Source organism: Gadus macrocephalus, chromosome 17 (assembly GCF_031168955.1).
Source record: "Gadus macrocephalus chromosome 17, ASM3116895v1".
Taxonomy (NCBI): Eukaryota; Metazoa; Chordata; class Actinopteri; order Gadiformes; family Gadidae; genus Gadus; species Gadus macrocephalus.
The window spans coordinates 4,541,717-4,557,327 of record NC_082398.1 but is presented as its reverse complement, the minus strand read 5'-3'; the positions used below and the strand labels follow the sequence as shown (position 1 = coordinate 4,557,327).

Genomic DNA, 15,611 nt, shown 5'->3' with positions numbered 1-15,611 from the left:
TCTAACACCGAAAATATGTCTGCTAGCTAAATATAACTGACGATGTGCTCTGAGTTGGCAGAGATTACGTTGGCTATTTCTTTTCTGTTCCTTTACGGATGTCAAATACTTATATAATATAAAAATATATTGGGGTTTAAGTTTAGCTCTAAACTATATTATCTTCTCACTGGATTCACTTAAGCCCAAATCTGTGCTAACCAGAAACAACAAGTAGCGACTTGAGGACCGTGAAGGAGCGCTATAAGACAGCAAGTTGTCTTCTGCTCCGTCTATAAATATATGCTCCGCTAATTATTTGGTATACTCCTCATCGGGATGTGACTGATTATTGAATTATTGTATAATTGTGACAGTTAAGTCTTACGTCATTCTAGCAAATTGTGACGCGTTTGTTTTTTATCAGGGTATAACGTATTTCTGTTGTCAAATAGGCCGTTCAATGGTTAATGAGCCTATTCTTTAAGATGGGTTTAATAAGGGCATCGGGGAACTCAGTGAGTGAAATGAAGGACAGAGAAGGAATTGCTTTATACAGCAAGAAAACACATTAGGGTGATTACATGGGAAGGATTTAAGCCTGTTTCCGGCATTAGCCTAAAATGGATACTTGGATAATGTCCAAGAAATGCCCCCTGATAAAGAACACAAAATGACTTAGTAGTAGTGAATGTTAATATTGGCTACCAGTACCAGTCACAATTTTCCCAGCTCATAGGACGCTGACAATTATTCATGGTTATTCATGGTTCTCCCCCCATTGTAGTCCATTATATAGCAGGACAATAGCTATTAGCAGCCGCCAATCAGTCAGCACTGAAGACCAACAGAAGGGGGATGTAGCTCAGTGGTAGAGCGCATGCTTCGCATGTATGAGGCCCCGGGTTCAATCCCCGGCATCTCCACCTTTATCTTTGCTCATCTTTCACAAGGCGAGGAGGACTAAAAAAGATAAGCCACTGCAGTATAACTACAAAGATTTATCTGTAAAAAAATCTCATCAACATCACAGCGCTCATGCTGTTTTTTATATTATGGCTAAATTATCACTGCGATTATCACTGTGATTATCACTGTGATTATTACCACGATTATTACCGTGACACAGTCCAATGTGAATTCCAACAAGCTAAAGGCTAAATGCAGCTCTAGTCCTAATGAAAGTGTCACAACTCCCAACGCAGGGCTTGTCGTAACACCAGTGTGTAATTTACAGCCGCTAATTGGGGGGGCTCATCGCTAAAATAGATCCAACTTAATTTATTATGACAAGGCTTGAACCGACCAGGCCAAGGCCTGCATGCCTTCATGTGTGTAGACATGGCAATGAACATGACAATGAACATGACAATGAACGTCAAAATGAACATCCCCACACTCCTCTTGTCATGGAATAGAATAGTACAGAACAATAACAATGGTGTTCCAGCCTGGTTTAGGTTCGATCATAGACGACACTGGGTCACAGGGCGACTGCTCCTTGGTTGATGAACCACTCTGAGTACCGGTCAGCCCCACCGTACCTCCAGAGAGGTGTTGTTGCTGGTGCCGCTGCCGGCAGACATGTGTCTGGTGTACTGGTTGTACTGCTGCAGGCAGTCCAGCACGGCCTGCCTGAGGAGCTCTCCTCCTCCTCCTCCTCCTCCTCTTCCTCCTCCACCTCCACAGGCACCTCGAGGTGGGGCCCTCACGCAGCCCTCCCCAGGCAGGGACCGAAGCTCCTCCACGCAGCTGCGCAGCCTGGGCAGGTTACCGCTCAGGTGCTGGGGGGACGCAGAGGGGGAGGGGGGAGAGAGGGGAGAGAGAGGGGGGGGGGGGGGGAGAGAGAGAGGGAGAGGGAGAGAGAGAGAGAGGATGGGATTGGGTGAGTAGAAAGGAGGGGATCAAGGATGAGTGTGGTTGAGAGAAGTTGTAAAGATGTAAAGATTGTATAGGATAGGATAACACAATAAGGATCTCTCTTTGTGCATCGAGATCTTCATCATATTATCTGTCAGCTGATATTCTGTCTACAAACATTAGCAGCAGAAAGTCTTCGCTTATCTAACCTTGTTATCCCTCTCCCCCTCTCTCTTCCTCTCCCCTCCCTCTCTCCCTCTCTTCCTCTCTCACTCTCTCCCTCTCCCCCTCTCTCTCTCTCTCTCTCCCCCTCTCTCTCTCTCTCTCCCCCTCTCTCTCTCTCCCTCTCTCTCACTCCCTCTCTCTCTCTCTCCCCCTCTCTCTCGCTCCCCCTCTCTCTCTCTCCCACCCTCTCCCTCTCCCCCTCTCTCTCTCCCCCTCCCTCTCCCTCTCTCTCTCTCCCCCCTCCCTCCCCCCCTCTCCCACCCTCTCCCTCTCTCTCCCCCTCTCTCTCTCCCACCCTCTCCCTCCCCCCTCTCTCCCTCTCTCTCACCCCCTCCCACCCTCTCTCTCTCCCTCCCCCCTCTCTCCCCCTCTCTCCCTCTCCCCCCCCCCCCCCCCCCTCACCACAAAGGGCAGCAGACACTCCTGTTGCCTGCTGACGGCGTACAGCGAGAGCAGGGGGACCCGGCAGGGGCCCGCCACGCTGCAGGCCAGGGACAGGAAGTTGTCCAGGGCCTCGCAGAGCACCGGGCCCGTCTGGGACCACCAGGGCGGCAGCGCCTCCACGATCAGGACCCGGGGCGGTTGCCGTAGGAACAGGGAGGGCCAGCCGCTGGGGTCGGGGAGCGCGGGGGTTCGGTTCTTCCTGGCGTCCATGGAGGTGCCGGTCAAAACGACAGGACTAGTCAAAGAGGAATATATTAGGGCACAAGGACATGGGGAAATAACGGGTTACTTTTTCTTGGTAATAATTAAAACGTAAACATTTGAAATCAAGTCCTTTAAAATTGCAATTTTCAATATGCGCTTTGCAGATTATTAGTAGAATCTATCATGCAATAAACATGTTGCGATGCACATTATGGCAACATTATATTATATATTTTATAACAAGGAATCCTTTACTTGAATGTTCAGTTTCCTACTCCTCAATGCCTTCGCAAAGCAAGATAAATAGCAGACTGAACTCTAAATACTCTGAAGAGGGGGTTACGTTCAGGGAAAAGCAATCATGGCAACATTTCCACAGAACACATCGCGTCCACTGAGAACTCAAGACGGAAAACACACAATAACAATGCAAACCACAGCAAAATGAGAACAATACTTCAACCTATGGGTCCCATATGATAATGTGTATCCCCCAACAGTCATTAACAAACTGCAACAGCACAGCATAAATAGAACGCATAGCTGAGATTTATGTGGTAACTTGTGTGAGTCACAAGAGAGAACGTTATTCTGATTAATATTGCATTAGGTTTAACTTCTGTTAAAATAACTTCAGAGGTGGGTAGGGCAGTGGCAAAGTTGCAAAACAACCTCTTATGTGGCAACTCAACAAACTAAACGTATCACAGTGTGTACTCGGGTCGGGTCTTGTGAAAGAGAAAAGGCAGATGGCTGAAATCTTAATGGGGTTTGATTCCTGTGGTGGGTGGGCTGGGTTGAGTTCCCCCCAGGGCCAGAGAAGGATGGGAGGGTGGGGGGGGGGGGTTCTGACCTTATGGGGTCCAGAGAACCTTGGCTCTCAAGTGACCCCCACAGACCATCCTATAGCATGACACGTCTTCCCAGTAATTCATGTTGGGGGGCGATGATGTCCCTTTAGGCCAGTATTTCATCACGCCATTAGGAAACAAAACACAGTAATTTGTTATGCCGAAGCACCAAGTTCACACGTCTTATGATTTAAGGCGGGATCTCTGCGAAACAGGGGCGAGGGAAGATTCACCGTTATTTATAGTGACGAGGACCATGGCGTGGACAGTGGTGGGTGACTGGGCTGTGTGTGGTTTGTGTCAGCAGACCAGTGAGTGAATTCAGCATGACATGCGGCACAGAGGATGTGGCAATGGGGGAATGTCCATTGTGAGTGGCTACACAGTACACTGGTGACTGGAGACTTGACTACACTACACGGCACTGCGCTGGGCGTAAAAACCCATAGTTCACACTGTCAATCACCCGTCCTCATTACACACCCTGTAATTAGAGGGGTTTTGTGGGGACCGCGTCTGAGTGAGAGTGTTTTTTGTGTGTTTGCGTGCACAATGTTTTTAAACGAGAGAAAGTTTTTTCCGGAGACAAGTGTCCACACACAGACGTAATTTACTTTGTGTAAACGCTCGCTTCGGAATAGACGATGTGTTAGCCTAGGTTATATGCTTTGCAGCTTTTGCCTGTGTACTTTGTATGTACGTGCACACTGTGTGTGTGTGTGTGTGTATGTGTGCTCGTAATAATCACCGTCTTACTTCAAAGGGCGCGAAACCTGTGATTTGGACACATCAGTAAGTCCTGTTTAGACTCACATCAGTGCAGTCAGTCATTTCCTGGTCACACCTGACTGAGTGAGCTCAGCCGAGGAGTGTACATAAGGAGAGCTAATGGGAAGTGGAGATAGCCCTTGCCTGTAATTTCCCAAAGCCCTATTCATTAAGGACTTCTTCCTCTTTCTTTTAAAAAATTGCATTTTTTAACCCTTATGGGTCCTATATATTTTTAACAAAATCTCAATTTGTATGCTACATCAATTATAGTAGCATGACAAGTATGAATAATACACAAAACCCTACAGGAATACTTAAACAGCTAGTATGGTGGACTGTGACTGTTTACATTCACCCATGTCAATGGTTTGTTTTTCTGATAATATAATCTGGGTGTTTCTCACACTCTGATTAAGATAATTCTGTGTTGGCGTGCCGTTGGCGTAGACGGTGACACGGACAGGAAATGAGTAAGCGTATATACCAGAGGGCTGTGGGGCAATAGACGACACCTACTAGTGCTGAGGCTTGCCCCCGATAGACTCCACTCCGAGGCCTATCATTACGCTTGTTTAGAAGAACTAGACTAAACTTCCTGGGAGAATCCACGGATAATTCAAAACCGCTCCTCAGGACGGAATCCCACTCTGAAACGGTGTCGTTTATGGGACTTCCACCACAGATTACCGTGGGACTCCCATGGATCAACCACCACCAGGCCAGGCTAAGGCCTACCCCCAGCCCAGACAGCAGGGCCTCACACACAGCAGCAGCACCCCTGGTGGTCTTCCCAGGAGCCCGGCCCTGGGAAGACCCTGACACAGGCTTTGAGGAGACCTTTTGACATTGCCGCAGACACGGATTTAGAATGGTCCACCAAATCAAAAAAAGATTTCACACCAAGTTAAGTAAGATAATATATCCACATCACACCCACACACCACACCCTTCCACATGAAAGCAACGCACACACACACACACACACACACACACACACACACACACACACACACACACACACACACACACACACAATGTATATATATATCCCTCTATATATGACTGACACAAGAACACTTTGCGTGCACACACATACACACACTGCATTGGCAGTAGCCAATAATAAACTATGGCAACAAAGGAACACAGCCAGTCATTGTTTAATGGTACGTGTCTAAACTAGTGGCAGGCGTCAGGCTTCTGTTATCAGAGGGCATGCGACCCATTTCAGCTCAGAACAGTATGCTCAGCCTTTCCCACAGGCTGTTAAAGCGACTGTTCACAGAACCCACTGCTCTCTTTTGATCCTCTCTGAGCACCCGGGACAAAGCACATATTGTGACTCCTGTCTATTTGTGCCGACTCTTTTTTCAGCCTGGACTCTATTCACGTATTTAATCCAATCCCATTCCCAATCCCATTCCCAGCTAGGAGCCACTGAAGTGCTACAGCTGCTCTCTAGCTCGCTCCAGATACAGAATACAATCAAATCTCATTTTTTTATAGAAAATATTTAAATATTCATATTATTGCCATAGCCTGCGTAAAGGTGCAGATCATACAGTATTATGTATTCTGACTCCCTGTAAATGACAACCATAGTTATGTAAAGTAGCTGTAGACCTATACATATACTGTATAGACATTATGTTAGCATTTCGTCTATAGACTTCAAAAGTAACTGTTACTTATCAATGAATAATAAAATTAGTGTTATTTGGAAGCCTGGAATACTGAAACGGAAATAGTCATATTAAAAAAAGGTCAACAAACCAGTGTGAAAACACGCACTAGGAATGGCTGACGTTAATGCTACATCGTTAGCTCACTTTCACAAATTAGACTTTTAATAACTTTCCGTTTTTGTTTGAACGATAATTTGTAAGTAGTAGGAGTGTATAAACAATATTCCTGGGTGTACATGCATTCATTAATGAGATTGAATCACTAGCAGTCACGACAAAGTTAAGTCATTATTTACCTTAAGCTAGCAGTGGGAGCTAAGATGCTAACGTCTGTTCGTCATGTAGCGTTAGGCTGCGTCAGCACGTGAGGTGAAGAACAGTGTGAAGTGAAGTAAGTGGACAGCTTTTTCATTAGTATATTTTATCTTAAAATAATAGTTATAGTCAATTAAGAATAAGAATGTATTCTATATCATATCATAATAATAATAATCACTACTATAATAATAATATATTTTAAGTAAGTAATAGGCCTAACTATTTACAATTACATTATTGTAGGCCTATTACTACTGCTCTAAACTGCAGTTGACGCACACACAAACACACACACACACACACACACACACACACACACACACACACACACACACACACACACACACACACACACACACACACACACACGCTCATACTAGGTCAAGATGAGCCTAACTTTGTAATCCCGTGTGCCTTTTGGATTTGATGTTTAGGATTGAAAGAGATTTTCCCCTAGACTGTCAACAAGTTGCTGTACTTTTTTCTTTGAGGTCGATTTAAAGTTAAAGGCTGAGTTGACGCTCATGGTCATCCACTTATGGGGTTTCAGATTTATTCATCGGAAAGGTCGCCTCAACAGTTTTTGGCAATGAATTGTGGATTTCTTTTAATCAGTTAATCCTTTTTTGGCAAATTCCGAGCAAAGTTCCAGTTAGTTAAAATTAGATTGGGGTTTGGCAATGGCGTTTTTTTTCTTTCTTTCTTGTTAATCCCTTAAGGCAAGTGAAATCGCTGGCCTTAATCGGCTTTCTGCTTTGGTTGCTGCACTTTGTTTAACTCAGCTTGAGGTGAAAGTGAGGAAATGACTGTGGAAACATTTTGTTTGAGTTTTATTTTTCTGTGGTAGCCTGTTGGTGGCCTAATGTGAGCGGCAGTGGAATCATGGATGGGGACTTAACTGGTTCATACTGGTCGGCCAGTATGCAGAGGGTTACATCAGGTACCAACAAATGCAGCTAGATTTAGATGTGTAAAAAATCTGTACTACTAAGTATTTTAGAGGCACATGAATAGATGAATGACGTGACAAACTTTTTTCCCACAAATGTTCATAGACAGCATTCTTTGCATTACTATGAGCTCACTTGATATCCATACAGTAGAGTCGCCAGCATCCTACCTAGTCTTAAACATCTTAACCTCGGCGTTCACAGGTTATTACATTACAAAAGCACATTCATATCCGTGTTATGAGTGTTAACACTAACCCGCCTTAATGTTGCGTTGACTCTCCATCCAGACACAACATAAGGCTTGTTACAACCTGTGGGCTAGGCTGTGCAGTATTTCTGTCTAGCTGTTTCCATCAAACCGGTGTGTGATATTCACACCGGTTTGATGACTTTTTTTTTCTTGAAATATGATTATCGTTCGATGGCATTAATAATTTTTTAATCAATGCGCACTGCAGTGTGTGACATTTCCTGTACCAGTATATATTTTTATATATTTTTGTTTTTTCTGTTTATTCTGTTTTTTTTGCTTTGGTGTGTGTGTGTGTGTGTGTGTGTGTGTGTGTGTGTGTGTGTGTGTGTGTGTGTGTGTGTGTGTGTGTGTGTGTGTGTGTGTGTGTGTGTGTGTGTGTGTGTGTGTGTGTGTGTGTGTGTGTGTATTCGTCAGCCACCAGAAAGTGTCAAGCATCAAAATGTCGTCCACAGCACGGATGATGGATGTCCCCAATTCAGTTTTGTTTCCTTCATACGACCGGTAAGAAGAACGTTGAAATAAACATTCTAGACATTGCCTCAAAGTTATACCGTTACTATAAGTACCAAATCAATCTTTTAGGGACCCGTGACAGCAATCCAGCTCTCTATAAGAAATATTGATATTTATATTTCAGTTAGACAATGTTCAGACATTAGACAGTGTAATGTAGGTTACTGAAGTTACCAGAAAATGTTTACCGGTAATTGCTTAATCTCCATCACCACCTACATAAGATTCTGTTTGTGTGAGTGGGACCGGTATGTGCCAGATTGTTGCAGAGGGATTATTTCTCTTCCGAAAAACTAATTCTTGGACGTTTTTTTTGTTTATTTACATGTTAAAATGCCTAAACTGGGTGAAAGAAAGCTTTGGGTTTCTGGTTAGAGAAACGCAACAGATTTCCAGGGAATACTCAAAGTTGGGGCTTAGCTTCCGAGGAGAATGCGTCTATGAGTCTGCTTCCGGAGAGTGGAGAACAGCCAAGCCTTCTATCTTATTACTACCCACCTGAGACCACGATTACAGCCAATCAAATCCTGTTGTTACTGGGGCTTTGTTTTAAACTGCTGAGCATTGTGGGAAAAACGTTTTTTCCTTCAATGGATCAACAATCTTCCAATGAAATGTTATTTATATTGTTGTGTCTGTGTGTGTGTGCGTATGTGTGTGGTGGTGCAATGGTGAGTAGCCTATTAGTACTTTGTGTGTTTGCACTATAATCTGGGTGGGAAAAGTACTTCAGAGGAATGAGTTGTGATAAAATGCTTGTTCTTGTTCCATGCGTAAAAACAAAATTTTACATTGTTTTATCAACAGTGGCAGGAAATTGTTTAACTTAAATACGTATAAAAATTTTTACATCAACCTGTTATGAAGAAAACCACAGAGTTGAAGTGCCATATGGAGAATTAATTTCACTGTTGGTTAAGCACAGCAAATGCAAATGTAGTTTCCCCTTTGTACAGCTGTGATGCTGTACTATTAATATAATTAATGTCATAACCCATCCCCCTCTGGTAACTTTACTGTCAACATCATGAGCAGAAATATCGAGAAGATGTATGGCAAGACCTTCGTAAAATTATGATCTCATCATCATCATCACCATAGGGTGTCACAGATTAGCACTCTACACTCACGGTAATTCTTGTAAAGAACACTGTCATCCATTATTTTGCAATATCGGGACACCCCGTTGAAGGTTTACTCCTTTCATAACACAAACCTCCTGCTGATCGTATGACCACGGCGTTGTCCATGATCAGTGAGGACTTGTGGCCACCAGCCCACGGTTCCTCACGCGCTCTCAAGAGACAGCAGGAGGAAGCTGGGGGTGGGGGGCAGGTTGTGAATGAGCTCTCTTATCTGGTCATGCTCATGTCTCAGGGTCCCAACAAGTGAACCGTAGCGTCTTGTGTTGATCACCAGATTAGATGATTTCATCGCCCGAGGATGATGCTCTTTGCTTTGGTTTTGAGGCATGGTTTCGATTCATGTAATCTGTCATGAGTTGTTTAAGAAATCATCCTTGGTGTGTTCAGGATACAGGAAGTAGAACCGATGCAATTATTTTTCATACAATACTTTTCACATTTGTACGCAATCGTTTCCATCCAGACCTTGACGGCTTTGGTTTGTAATCCAAACCGGTGTAGTTGTATCTCATCATTTCAATCTTTAATCAAGTCAAAAAATCAAATTTATACAGACATGATGCAGACATGTCGATGCATAAATCTCACATAATACAGGTCACGGTTGTTTCGCTCTGACTTGTAATATTTCCATAAAATATTCGACCGCACTGCCTATTCACATCAGAATAATAATAATCCTGGAACATACCAAAAAGTTACCATGGCAACAGATGAGGCACAGGCAACCAAAAAGGGATGCCAAAAATATGACCAGAATATATATTCGATCTTTAAAAACAAAAAGAAGAAATAGGTGAAATATCTACATCTAGATATAGATCTAGATATACATATCGACGTGCGTTATTCTTTGGAGCCGCCTGTTGAGTTTTCACACTAACCATAATACCACTCCTTCCTTATGTGTCATTGAGCTCACAATATATAGGAAATGCATTGCCTGGTTTATTTACAATGACACACAGTTCACAGTAGTGGGGATTGTTCCTATAGAGTCGTGTGAACCCTATGGATCGTGTGACCCCGGCCTCCACAATGCACCCCTGTGCATTGTTTACCGTTGGCCTTGCGTTCCCACCGCTGGAGTTGACTGGCCCCCATTCAGGAGGACAGAGACGGGGCCGCGTGTGTGTGTGTGTGTGTGTGTGTGTGTGTGTGTGTGTGTGTGTGTGTGTGTGTGTGTGTGTGTGTGTGTGTGTGTGTGTGTGTGTGTGTGTGTGTGTGTGTGTGTGTGTGGAGGAAGTCAGTGTCAGCCTGAAGTGGACCGGGGAGTAGGCAGCTGTTGGACTCTGTTCCCGGCACTGATTCTTGTGGCTCCAACGCAAGACAAGAGATGTGGTTTGAGGCACCATGTTGTTGTGTCCCAGTGCGTTTCTCTGCATTTACTCAAGGGATCAGCTTTATTAAGTGTTTATTATTATAAGGCTGTACATAAGCAGGACAGGGTTATTTAGTGTAGTTACTTGTGGTTAGGATGACGTGGCACGTCACAAATCGTGTTCAGTTTCGAAAGACACGTCTTTGCGCATAAAAAGGTTGGTTAGTCATCTCTGTGTGTGTGTGTGGGGATGGCTGGTTTAAACAGCCTCACCTGGCCGAGTCTGATTGGACTCTGGGGCTGGGTGAGGCTGCACACCTGTTGCTCATTGAGTAATCAGCGTGCACAGGGTAAACCAACCGTCAACACTCATGGAGAGATCTTCTGCATGGCAACGGTGAGCACCAGGCCAATGTATTATTATATGCCAAACATGCTATAAACCACATTTCTAACCCCACCACCCAATGTCCTTATCTAGAGGAGTCCAATAATAGTCACCTTGGTGGAGTGTGGCAGCCACATAGCTGGAGTGGAGCAATGGACCTTGCTACAGTCATTGACTGTGTGATACAGACCTGAATAATTACCGTCTGGAAAAATGAATGTTGTGGCCTGGATAAACCTCGTTGCAAACCCATGTCCACCCAACCAGCCATGATCGGTATATATTTTATGACGTGTGTATGTGTTTTTAAGTCGAGCCGTATTGAGCTGTATAATGACACAATGGGCACAGACGTGTGTGTGTGTGCTGTGTGTGTGTGTGACACACGTTGCTTGTTACCATATTCATGAGTCTAGACTCGTGTCTCATGTTGAATGTCATTTCACGATTCCTATCGCAGTGCATGTGAATACATTTGTGCTTGACAGTTTGTATCGTTAAATCTCGCCCAGACGCCCACTAGTAAATACAACGCTTGTCATAGCAGGCTTAACACAGGTGAGGCCTACAGCATTCATTTTGGTTCGGTGTGTGTTATGTTATGTGTGTCTAAGCACCAGCGCTGCTCAATGTGCACCTGTGTTTGTACTAAGATGGGTTGGGTAAAAAGGGTCCGTTCATTCATAGATAGCGTGCCAATGGAGAGGAGGAGTTCTGCTCTGTCCAATACCATCACCCTTTTCACCCATTCCCCCCCCCCTGATCCTTGTTAACCAGCCATTGGTTGATTCAAGGTGATGCCAGGATTACTGTGGCATGATGGGGGTTTGTTTCCTCTTTACCCCTGATCCTTAGCCCCCTCAGTTGTCATGGTAATTCGGGGCTCTTGAAAAAAAAAAAAACCCGGCTGGTATTCAGAAGCCTTGTGTGTAACACCTAGATGATGGATCTGAGGTTTGTGTGTGTGTGCGTGTGTGTGTGTGTGTGTGGCAGCCAAGAGATGGATTTGAATGTCTCTCTGTCTTTTTCTTGCTTTTGCTTTCACTCTTGCTCTCTCTATCTTTCTCTCTCATATAAAATTGTAAGAGGAAATGGAAAAATGCATTTGAACTGAGGAAAATGCATCTTATTCTATGCATAAAATCGTCATTATAATTTGCCTTCAAGGCCAGGGGATTAGCTAATTTGCTTGTGCTAAAAATCGCCCAGTCCGTTTAGAAAGGGGGGATTTGACTCCTTAAAAGAACAGTTGAAGCTGGAAGTTGAATTCATGTGTGTGTATGCAAGCTGGCACTTTTAAGCTATAGCTCGCTTCATGATTACATTATTTACGGCAGATATCAGATGGATGGCTTTCTTATGTCGAATGTGTGCTTATCTGTGATGCTCATGTTTTTTTTTTCTTTTTTTACATTTATGTCTTCTGTCCCTCTACCACCAGCCCCCCCCCCCTCACTGTTAATCAGGCCAGAGGAGGTTCAACAAGCCTGTTGCCATAGTGACCAAAAGAACAAATCATTGACCAATAATCAGTCCCGAGACAGTCCCCACTTACCCTCAAACTGAAGTGTTTGTGTGTGTGTCATTATGTGTGTATTATTGTCTAAATGTGTCTCTGTGTGTGTGTGTGTCATTATAGGTATGAGTGTCTGTGTCTGGTTGTGAGCCAGTGTGTCTCTGTGTGCTTGTGTTTTATGTGTTTTTGTGTGCTTGAGTGTGTGTGTGTGTGTGTGTGTTATTATATGTCTGATTGTCCAAATGTGTCTGTGTGTGAGTGAGTGTGTGAGCGTGTGTCTCTCTGTGCATGTGTTCTGTGTGTGTCTGTGTGCTTGAATGTGAGTGTTTGTGTGTTATTCCTTCAGCCCTCGTCTGATGTCTGTCTCCTCTTAACCTCGCCGCTCCTCCCTCTCCCGACTCTCCCTACATTAAATCAGGAGTCAGACATCGGGAGCGAACTCTACCCCACGGAACGCTGACAAGATGGCGGCCGTCACGCTGATGTTAACTTTTTCCCATGACCCTTTAGATCCCGATAGGGGGACAAGATTCAGTGTTGAAGTGGATTTAATGCATACATTTTTAATGAATGTTGATTAACTATATAATGTATGATCGTTTTTTATCTTTCGTGTGTGTGTGTGTGTGTGTGTGTGTGTGTGTGTGTGTGTGTGTGTGTGTGTGTGTGTGTGTGTGTGTGTGTGTGTGTGTGTGTGTGTGTGTGTGTGTGTGTGTGTGTGTGTGCGTAGAAAACATGTGAGAGAAACACAGAATTATTCATGGGGTAAAGTAAGAGGGAACGGTTATGTAACTAAAGCAAAAAAATCTTGCATACAGAAGTGACACAGAAAGCCTGTGTCTCCACTTTGCCTGAGGTCTCTCTCTCTCTCTCTCTCTCTGCAATTAGACCCTTTTCATTTTCTTTCCATGTGGAGGGTTGGCAGACATAGACTGAGATGTGGTTATCCTGGTACACCAAGGCCAGCTCAACGATGAAGTGGTCTCATCATGAGACGGTCTTCAAGAGACCTTTACTGGGCTGGTCGACAATGTTGCCCCAATTTGCCCCTTTTTAAAAATTGTGTATTAAGAAAATTATATTACAGTTGAGCGCACTCAGTACCAGGCTACTACCAATGCCCGACCAACATAACATACGTTAGAACCCTAATATCTCTCTCTCTCTCTCTCTCCCTCTCTCTCTCGCTCTCTCGCTCTCCCGCTCTCTCTCTCCCTCCCCCTCTCTTGCCTCTCTGCTCTCTTTCTCGTACTCTCCTCTCTCTCTCCCTCTGTCTCTCTCTCTCTCTCTCTCTCTCTCTCTCTCTCTCTCTCTCTCTCTCTCTCTCTCTCCCTCTCTCTCACTCCTCTCTCTCACTCCTCTTACTCCCCTCTCTCTCTCTCTCTCTCTCTCTCTCTCTCTCTCTCTCCCTCCCCCTCTCTTGCCTCTCTGCTCTCTTTCTCGTTCTCTCCTCTCTCTCTCCCTCTGTCTCTCTCTCTCTCTCTCTCTCCCTCTCTCTCCCTCTGTCTCTCTCTCTCTCTCTCTCTCTCCCTCTCCCTCTCTCTCTCTCTCTCTCTCTCTCTCTCTCTGTCTCTGTCTCTGTCTCTGTCTCTGTCTCTCTCTCTCTCTCTCTCTCTCTCTCTCCCTCTGTCTCTCTCCCTCCCTCTACGTCTACCACTGTCTCGACCCCCACTCCTTCCTGAGTGACAGGTGAAAATGAGATTGCGCACATGCACATCTAAGAGATGTGACTGAGGTGTGAATGCACAATACGTGTGGCACATTTAAACGTAACAGGGCTATTCTCTTTAAATCCCTCCATCTCATTCCACCTCAAGGACAAAGAAATCGTAAGAGACCTCCATCGCAGAGGAGATGAAAGCTAACCCCATCCCCTTACCCAGACCCGATAATAAGGGTGAACACTAGCTCAGTTTGGGTCTGCAGGCATGATGCCAGCGGCCATAATCAACATCATGAGCTACACCTTTGCCTGTCCCTACTCCAAGACACCTCTCTGATTAAAGGTCGTTAGAGTTTCTGCTTTAGGATTTTCTTTGGCCCATTCACTCGCACAAAGTGCCATGATGTCATGTTGAATAACTGTGATATTGGTGGATTGAAAAGTATGCAAAGATGACTCCAAAGATGGCTGAAATATTGGAGAGTTGTGGCTTAGTTACCATGGCTACTTATATGGGCAAAATGTGTTGTTTTTTGTACACACAGGGCCACGAGAGCACCAGTGGCAGTGGATCTGCTTTTCTTGATCCTTGATCCAATGCAACTCCTAAAGGATAAAATAAAGTAAAAAACAAAAACAAAAAGCTCCTTCTTTTCTTTAATAGGAAGTCCATCCCGGTCTGGTTTCCCCTTCCTGTCTGGGGAATGCTCTGGCCAGACTCACTTCCTGGTGGTGCTGGGGACTGTGGGAATCACAATCTGACGGGTCACCTGGCAACCTGGCTTGACTTTCTAGGTATGTTACGCAACCTTTGAACACAATGTGATATGTTATGTACCGTTAAATCAAGTGTTTTGTATAGGACTTAGAAAACAAAATGGAGCTATATTTTCTCACTCCAGTGACTTTTCCAACTACTTCTTCCAACTTCCATCTTTAATTCGATATCCTTATTGTGCGATTGGGACACTGTATACAGGCTTTGTGTGTATTTGTTTGTGTGTCCATGTCCTGTTTCTGTTTCTCATTCCCGGTCTCTCTCTCTCTCTCTCTCTGTCTCTGTCTCTGTCTCTGTCTCTCCCTCTCTCCATGTTGCCAATATCCAGAGCAATAATTAACAATAAGTGTCACCCCAGCCGACACACACACACACACACACACACACACACACACACACACACACACACGATAAGAGCATGCTGTTAGTAATATTCATCCATTTTGTTCCATGGCAGTTGCGTGCGTGTGTGTGTGTGCGTGCGTGTATGTGTGCGTGATCTTGTCTCTGCAGGGCTGTCTGGAGGGGGTGTGATGGTGTCTCTGGTAAAGGTCACAGGAGACACCACGACCGTATTTCTTCCCCTCCAGACAAAACGTCATCAACACGGCGACCATCGCGAGAAAATAAATTAACACCCAAACAAGATTAGTTCGAAATTCAAAAAACCACTATAAACCTACAGAGGGCAATGAGATGATTTAATAAGAACAATAACGGCACTAATGAGATCTAGCCAAGCGT

General features: G+C 44.5%; 1 protein-coding gene, 1 long non-coding RNA gene and 1 other non-coding gene across 4 annotated transcripts in view; 2 read left to right on the top strand and 1 right to left on the bottom strand.

The window, feature by feature from the left end:
* The first annotated feature begins 833 nt into the window (after positions 1 to 833).
* On the top strand, positions 834 to 905 carry trnaa-cgc (transfer RNA alanine (anticodon CGC)). Its single transcript has one exon. It is a non-coding gene; the product is annotated as a tRNA-Ala (tRNA).
* m1ap (meiosis 1 associated protein) lies at positions 857 to 3,453 on the bottom strand. Its single transcript, XM_060076859.1, has 2 exons — positions 2,467 to 3,453; positions 857 to 1,763 (listed from the first exon to the last, which is right to left on the bottom strand). The coding sequence occupies exons 1-2, from the start codon at positions 2,716 to 2,718 to the stop codon at positions 1,509 to 1,511; spliced, it is 507 nt and encodes a 168-aa protein (XP_059932842.1). The 5' UTR covers positions 2,719 to 3,453; the 3' UTR covers positions 857 to 1,508.
* Positions 3,454 to 3,735: 282 nt separating this feature from the next.
* Positions 3,736 to 15,611, top strand: part of LOC132475648 (uncharacterized) — a 20,642-nt gene continuing 8,766 nt past the window's right edge. Inside the window, exons 1-4 of one of the 2 annotated variants that reach the window (XR_009529950.1) lie at positions 3,736 to 3,933; positions 5,017 to 5,242; positions 7,958 to 8,044; positions 14,754 to 14,884. This is a non-coding gene — a long non-coding RNA (uncharacterized LOC132475648). The other variant, XR_009529949.1, reaches the window with a different exon arrangement.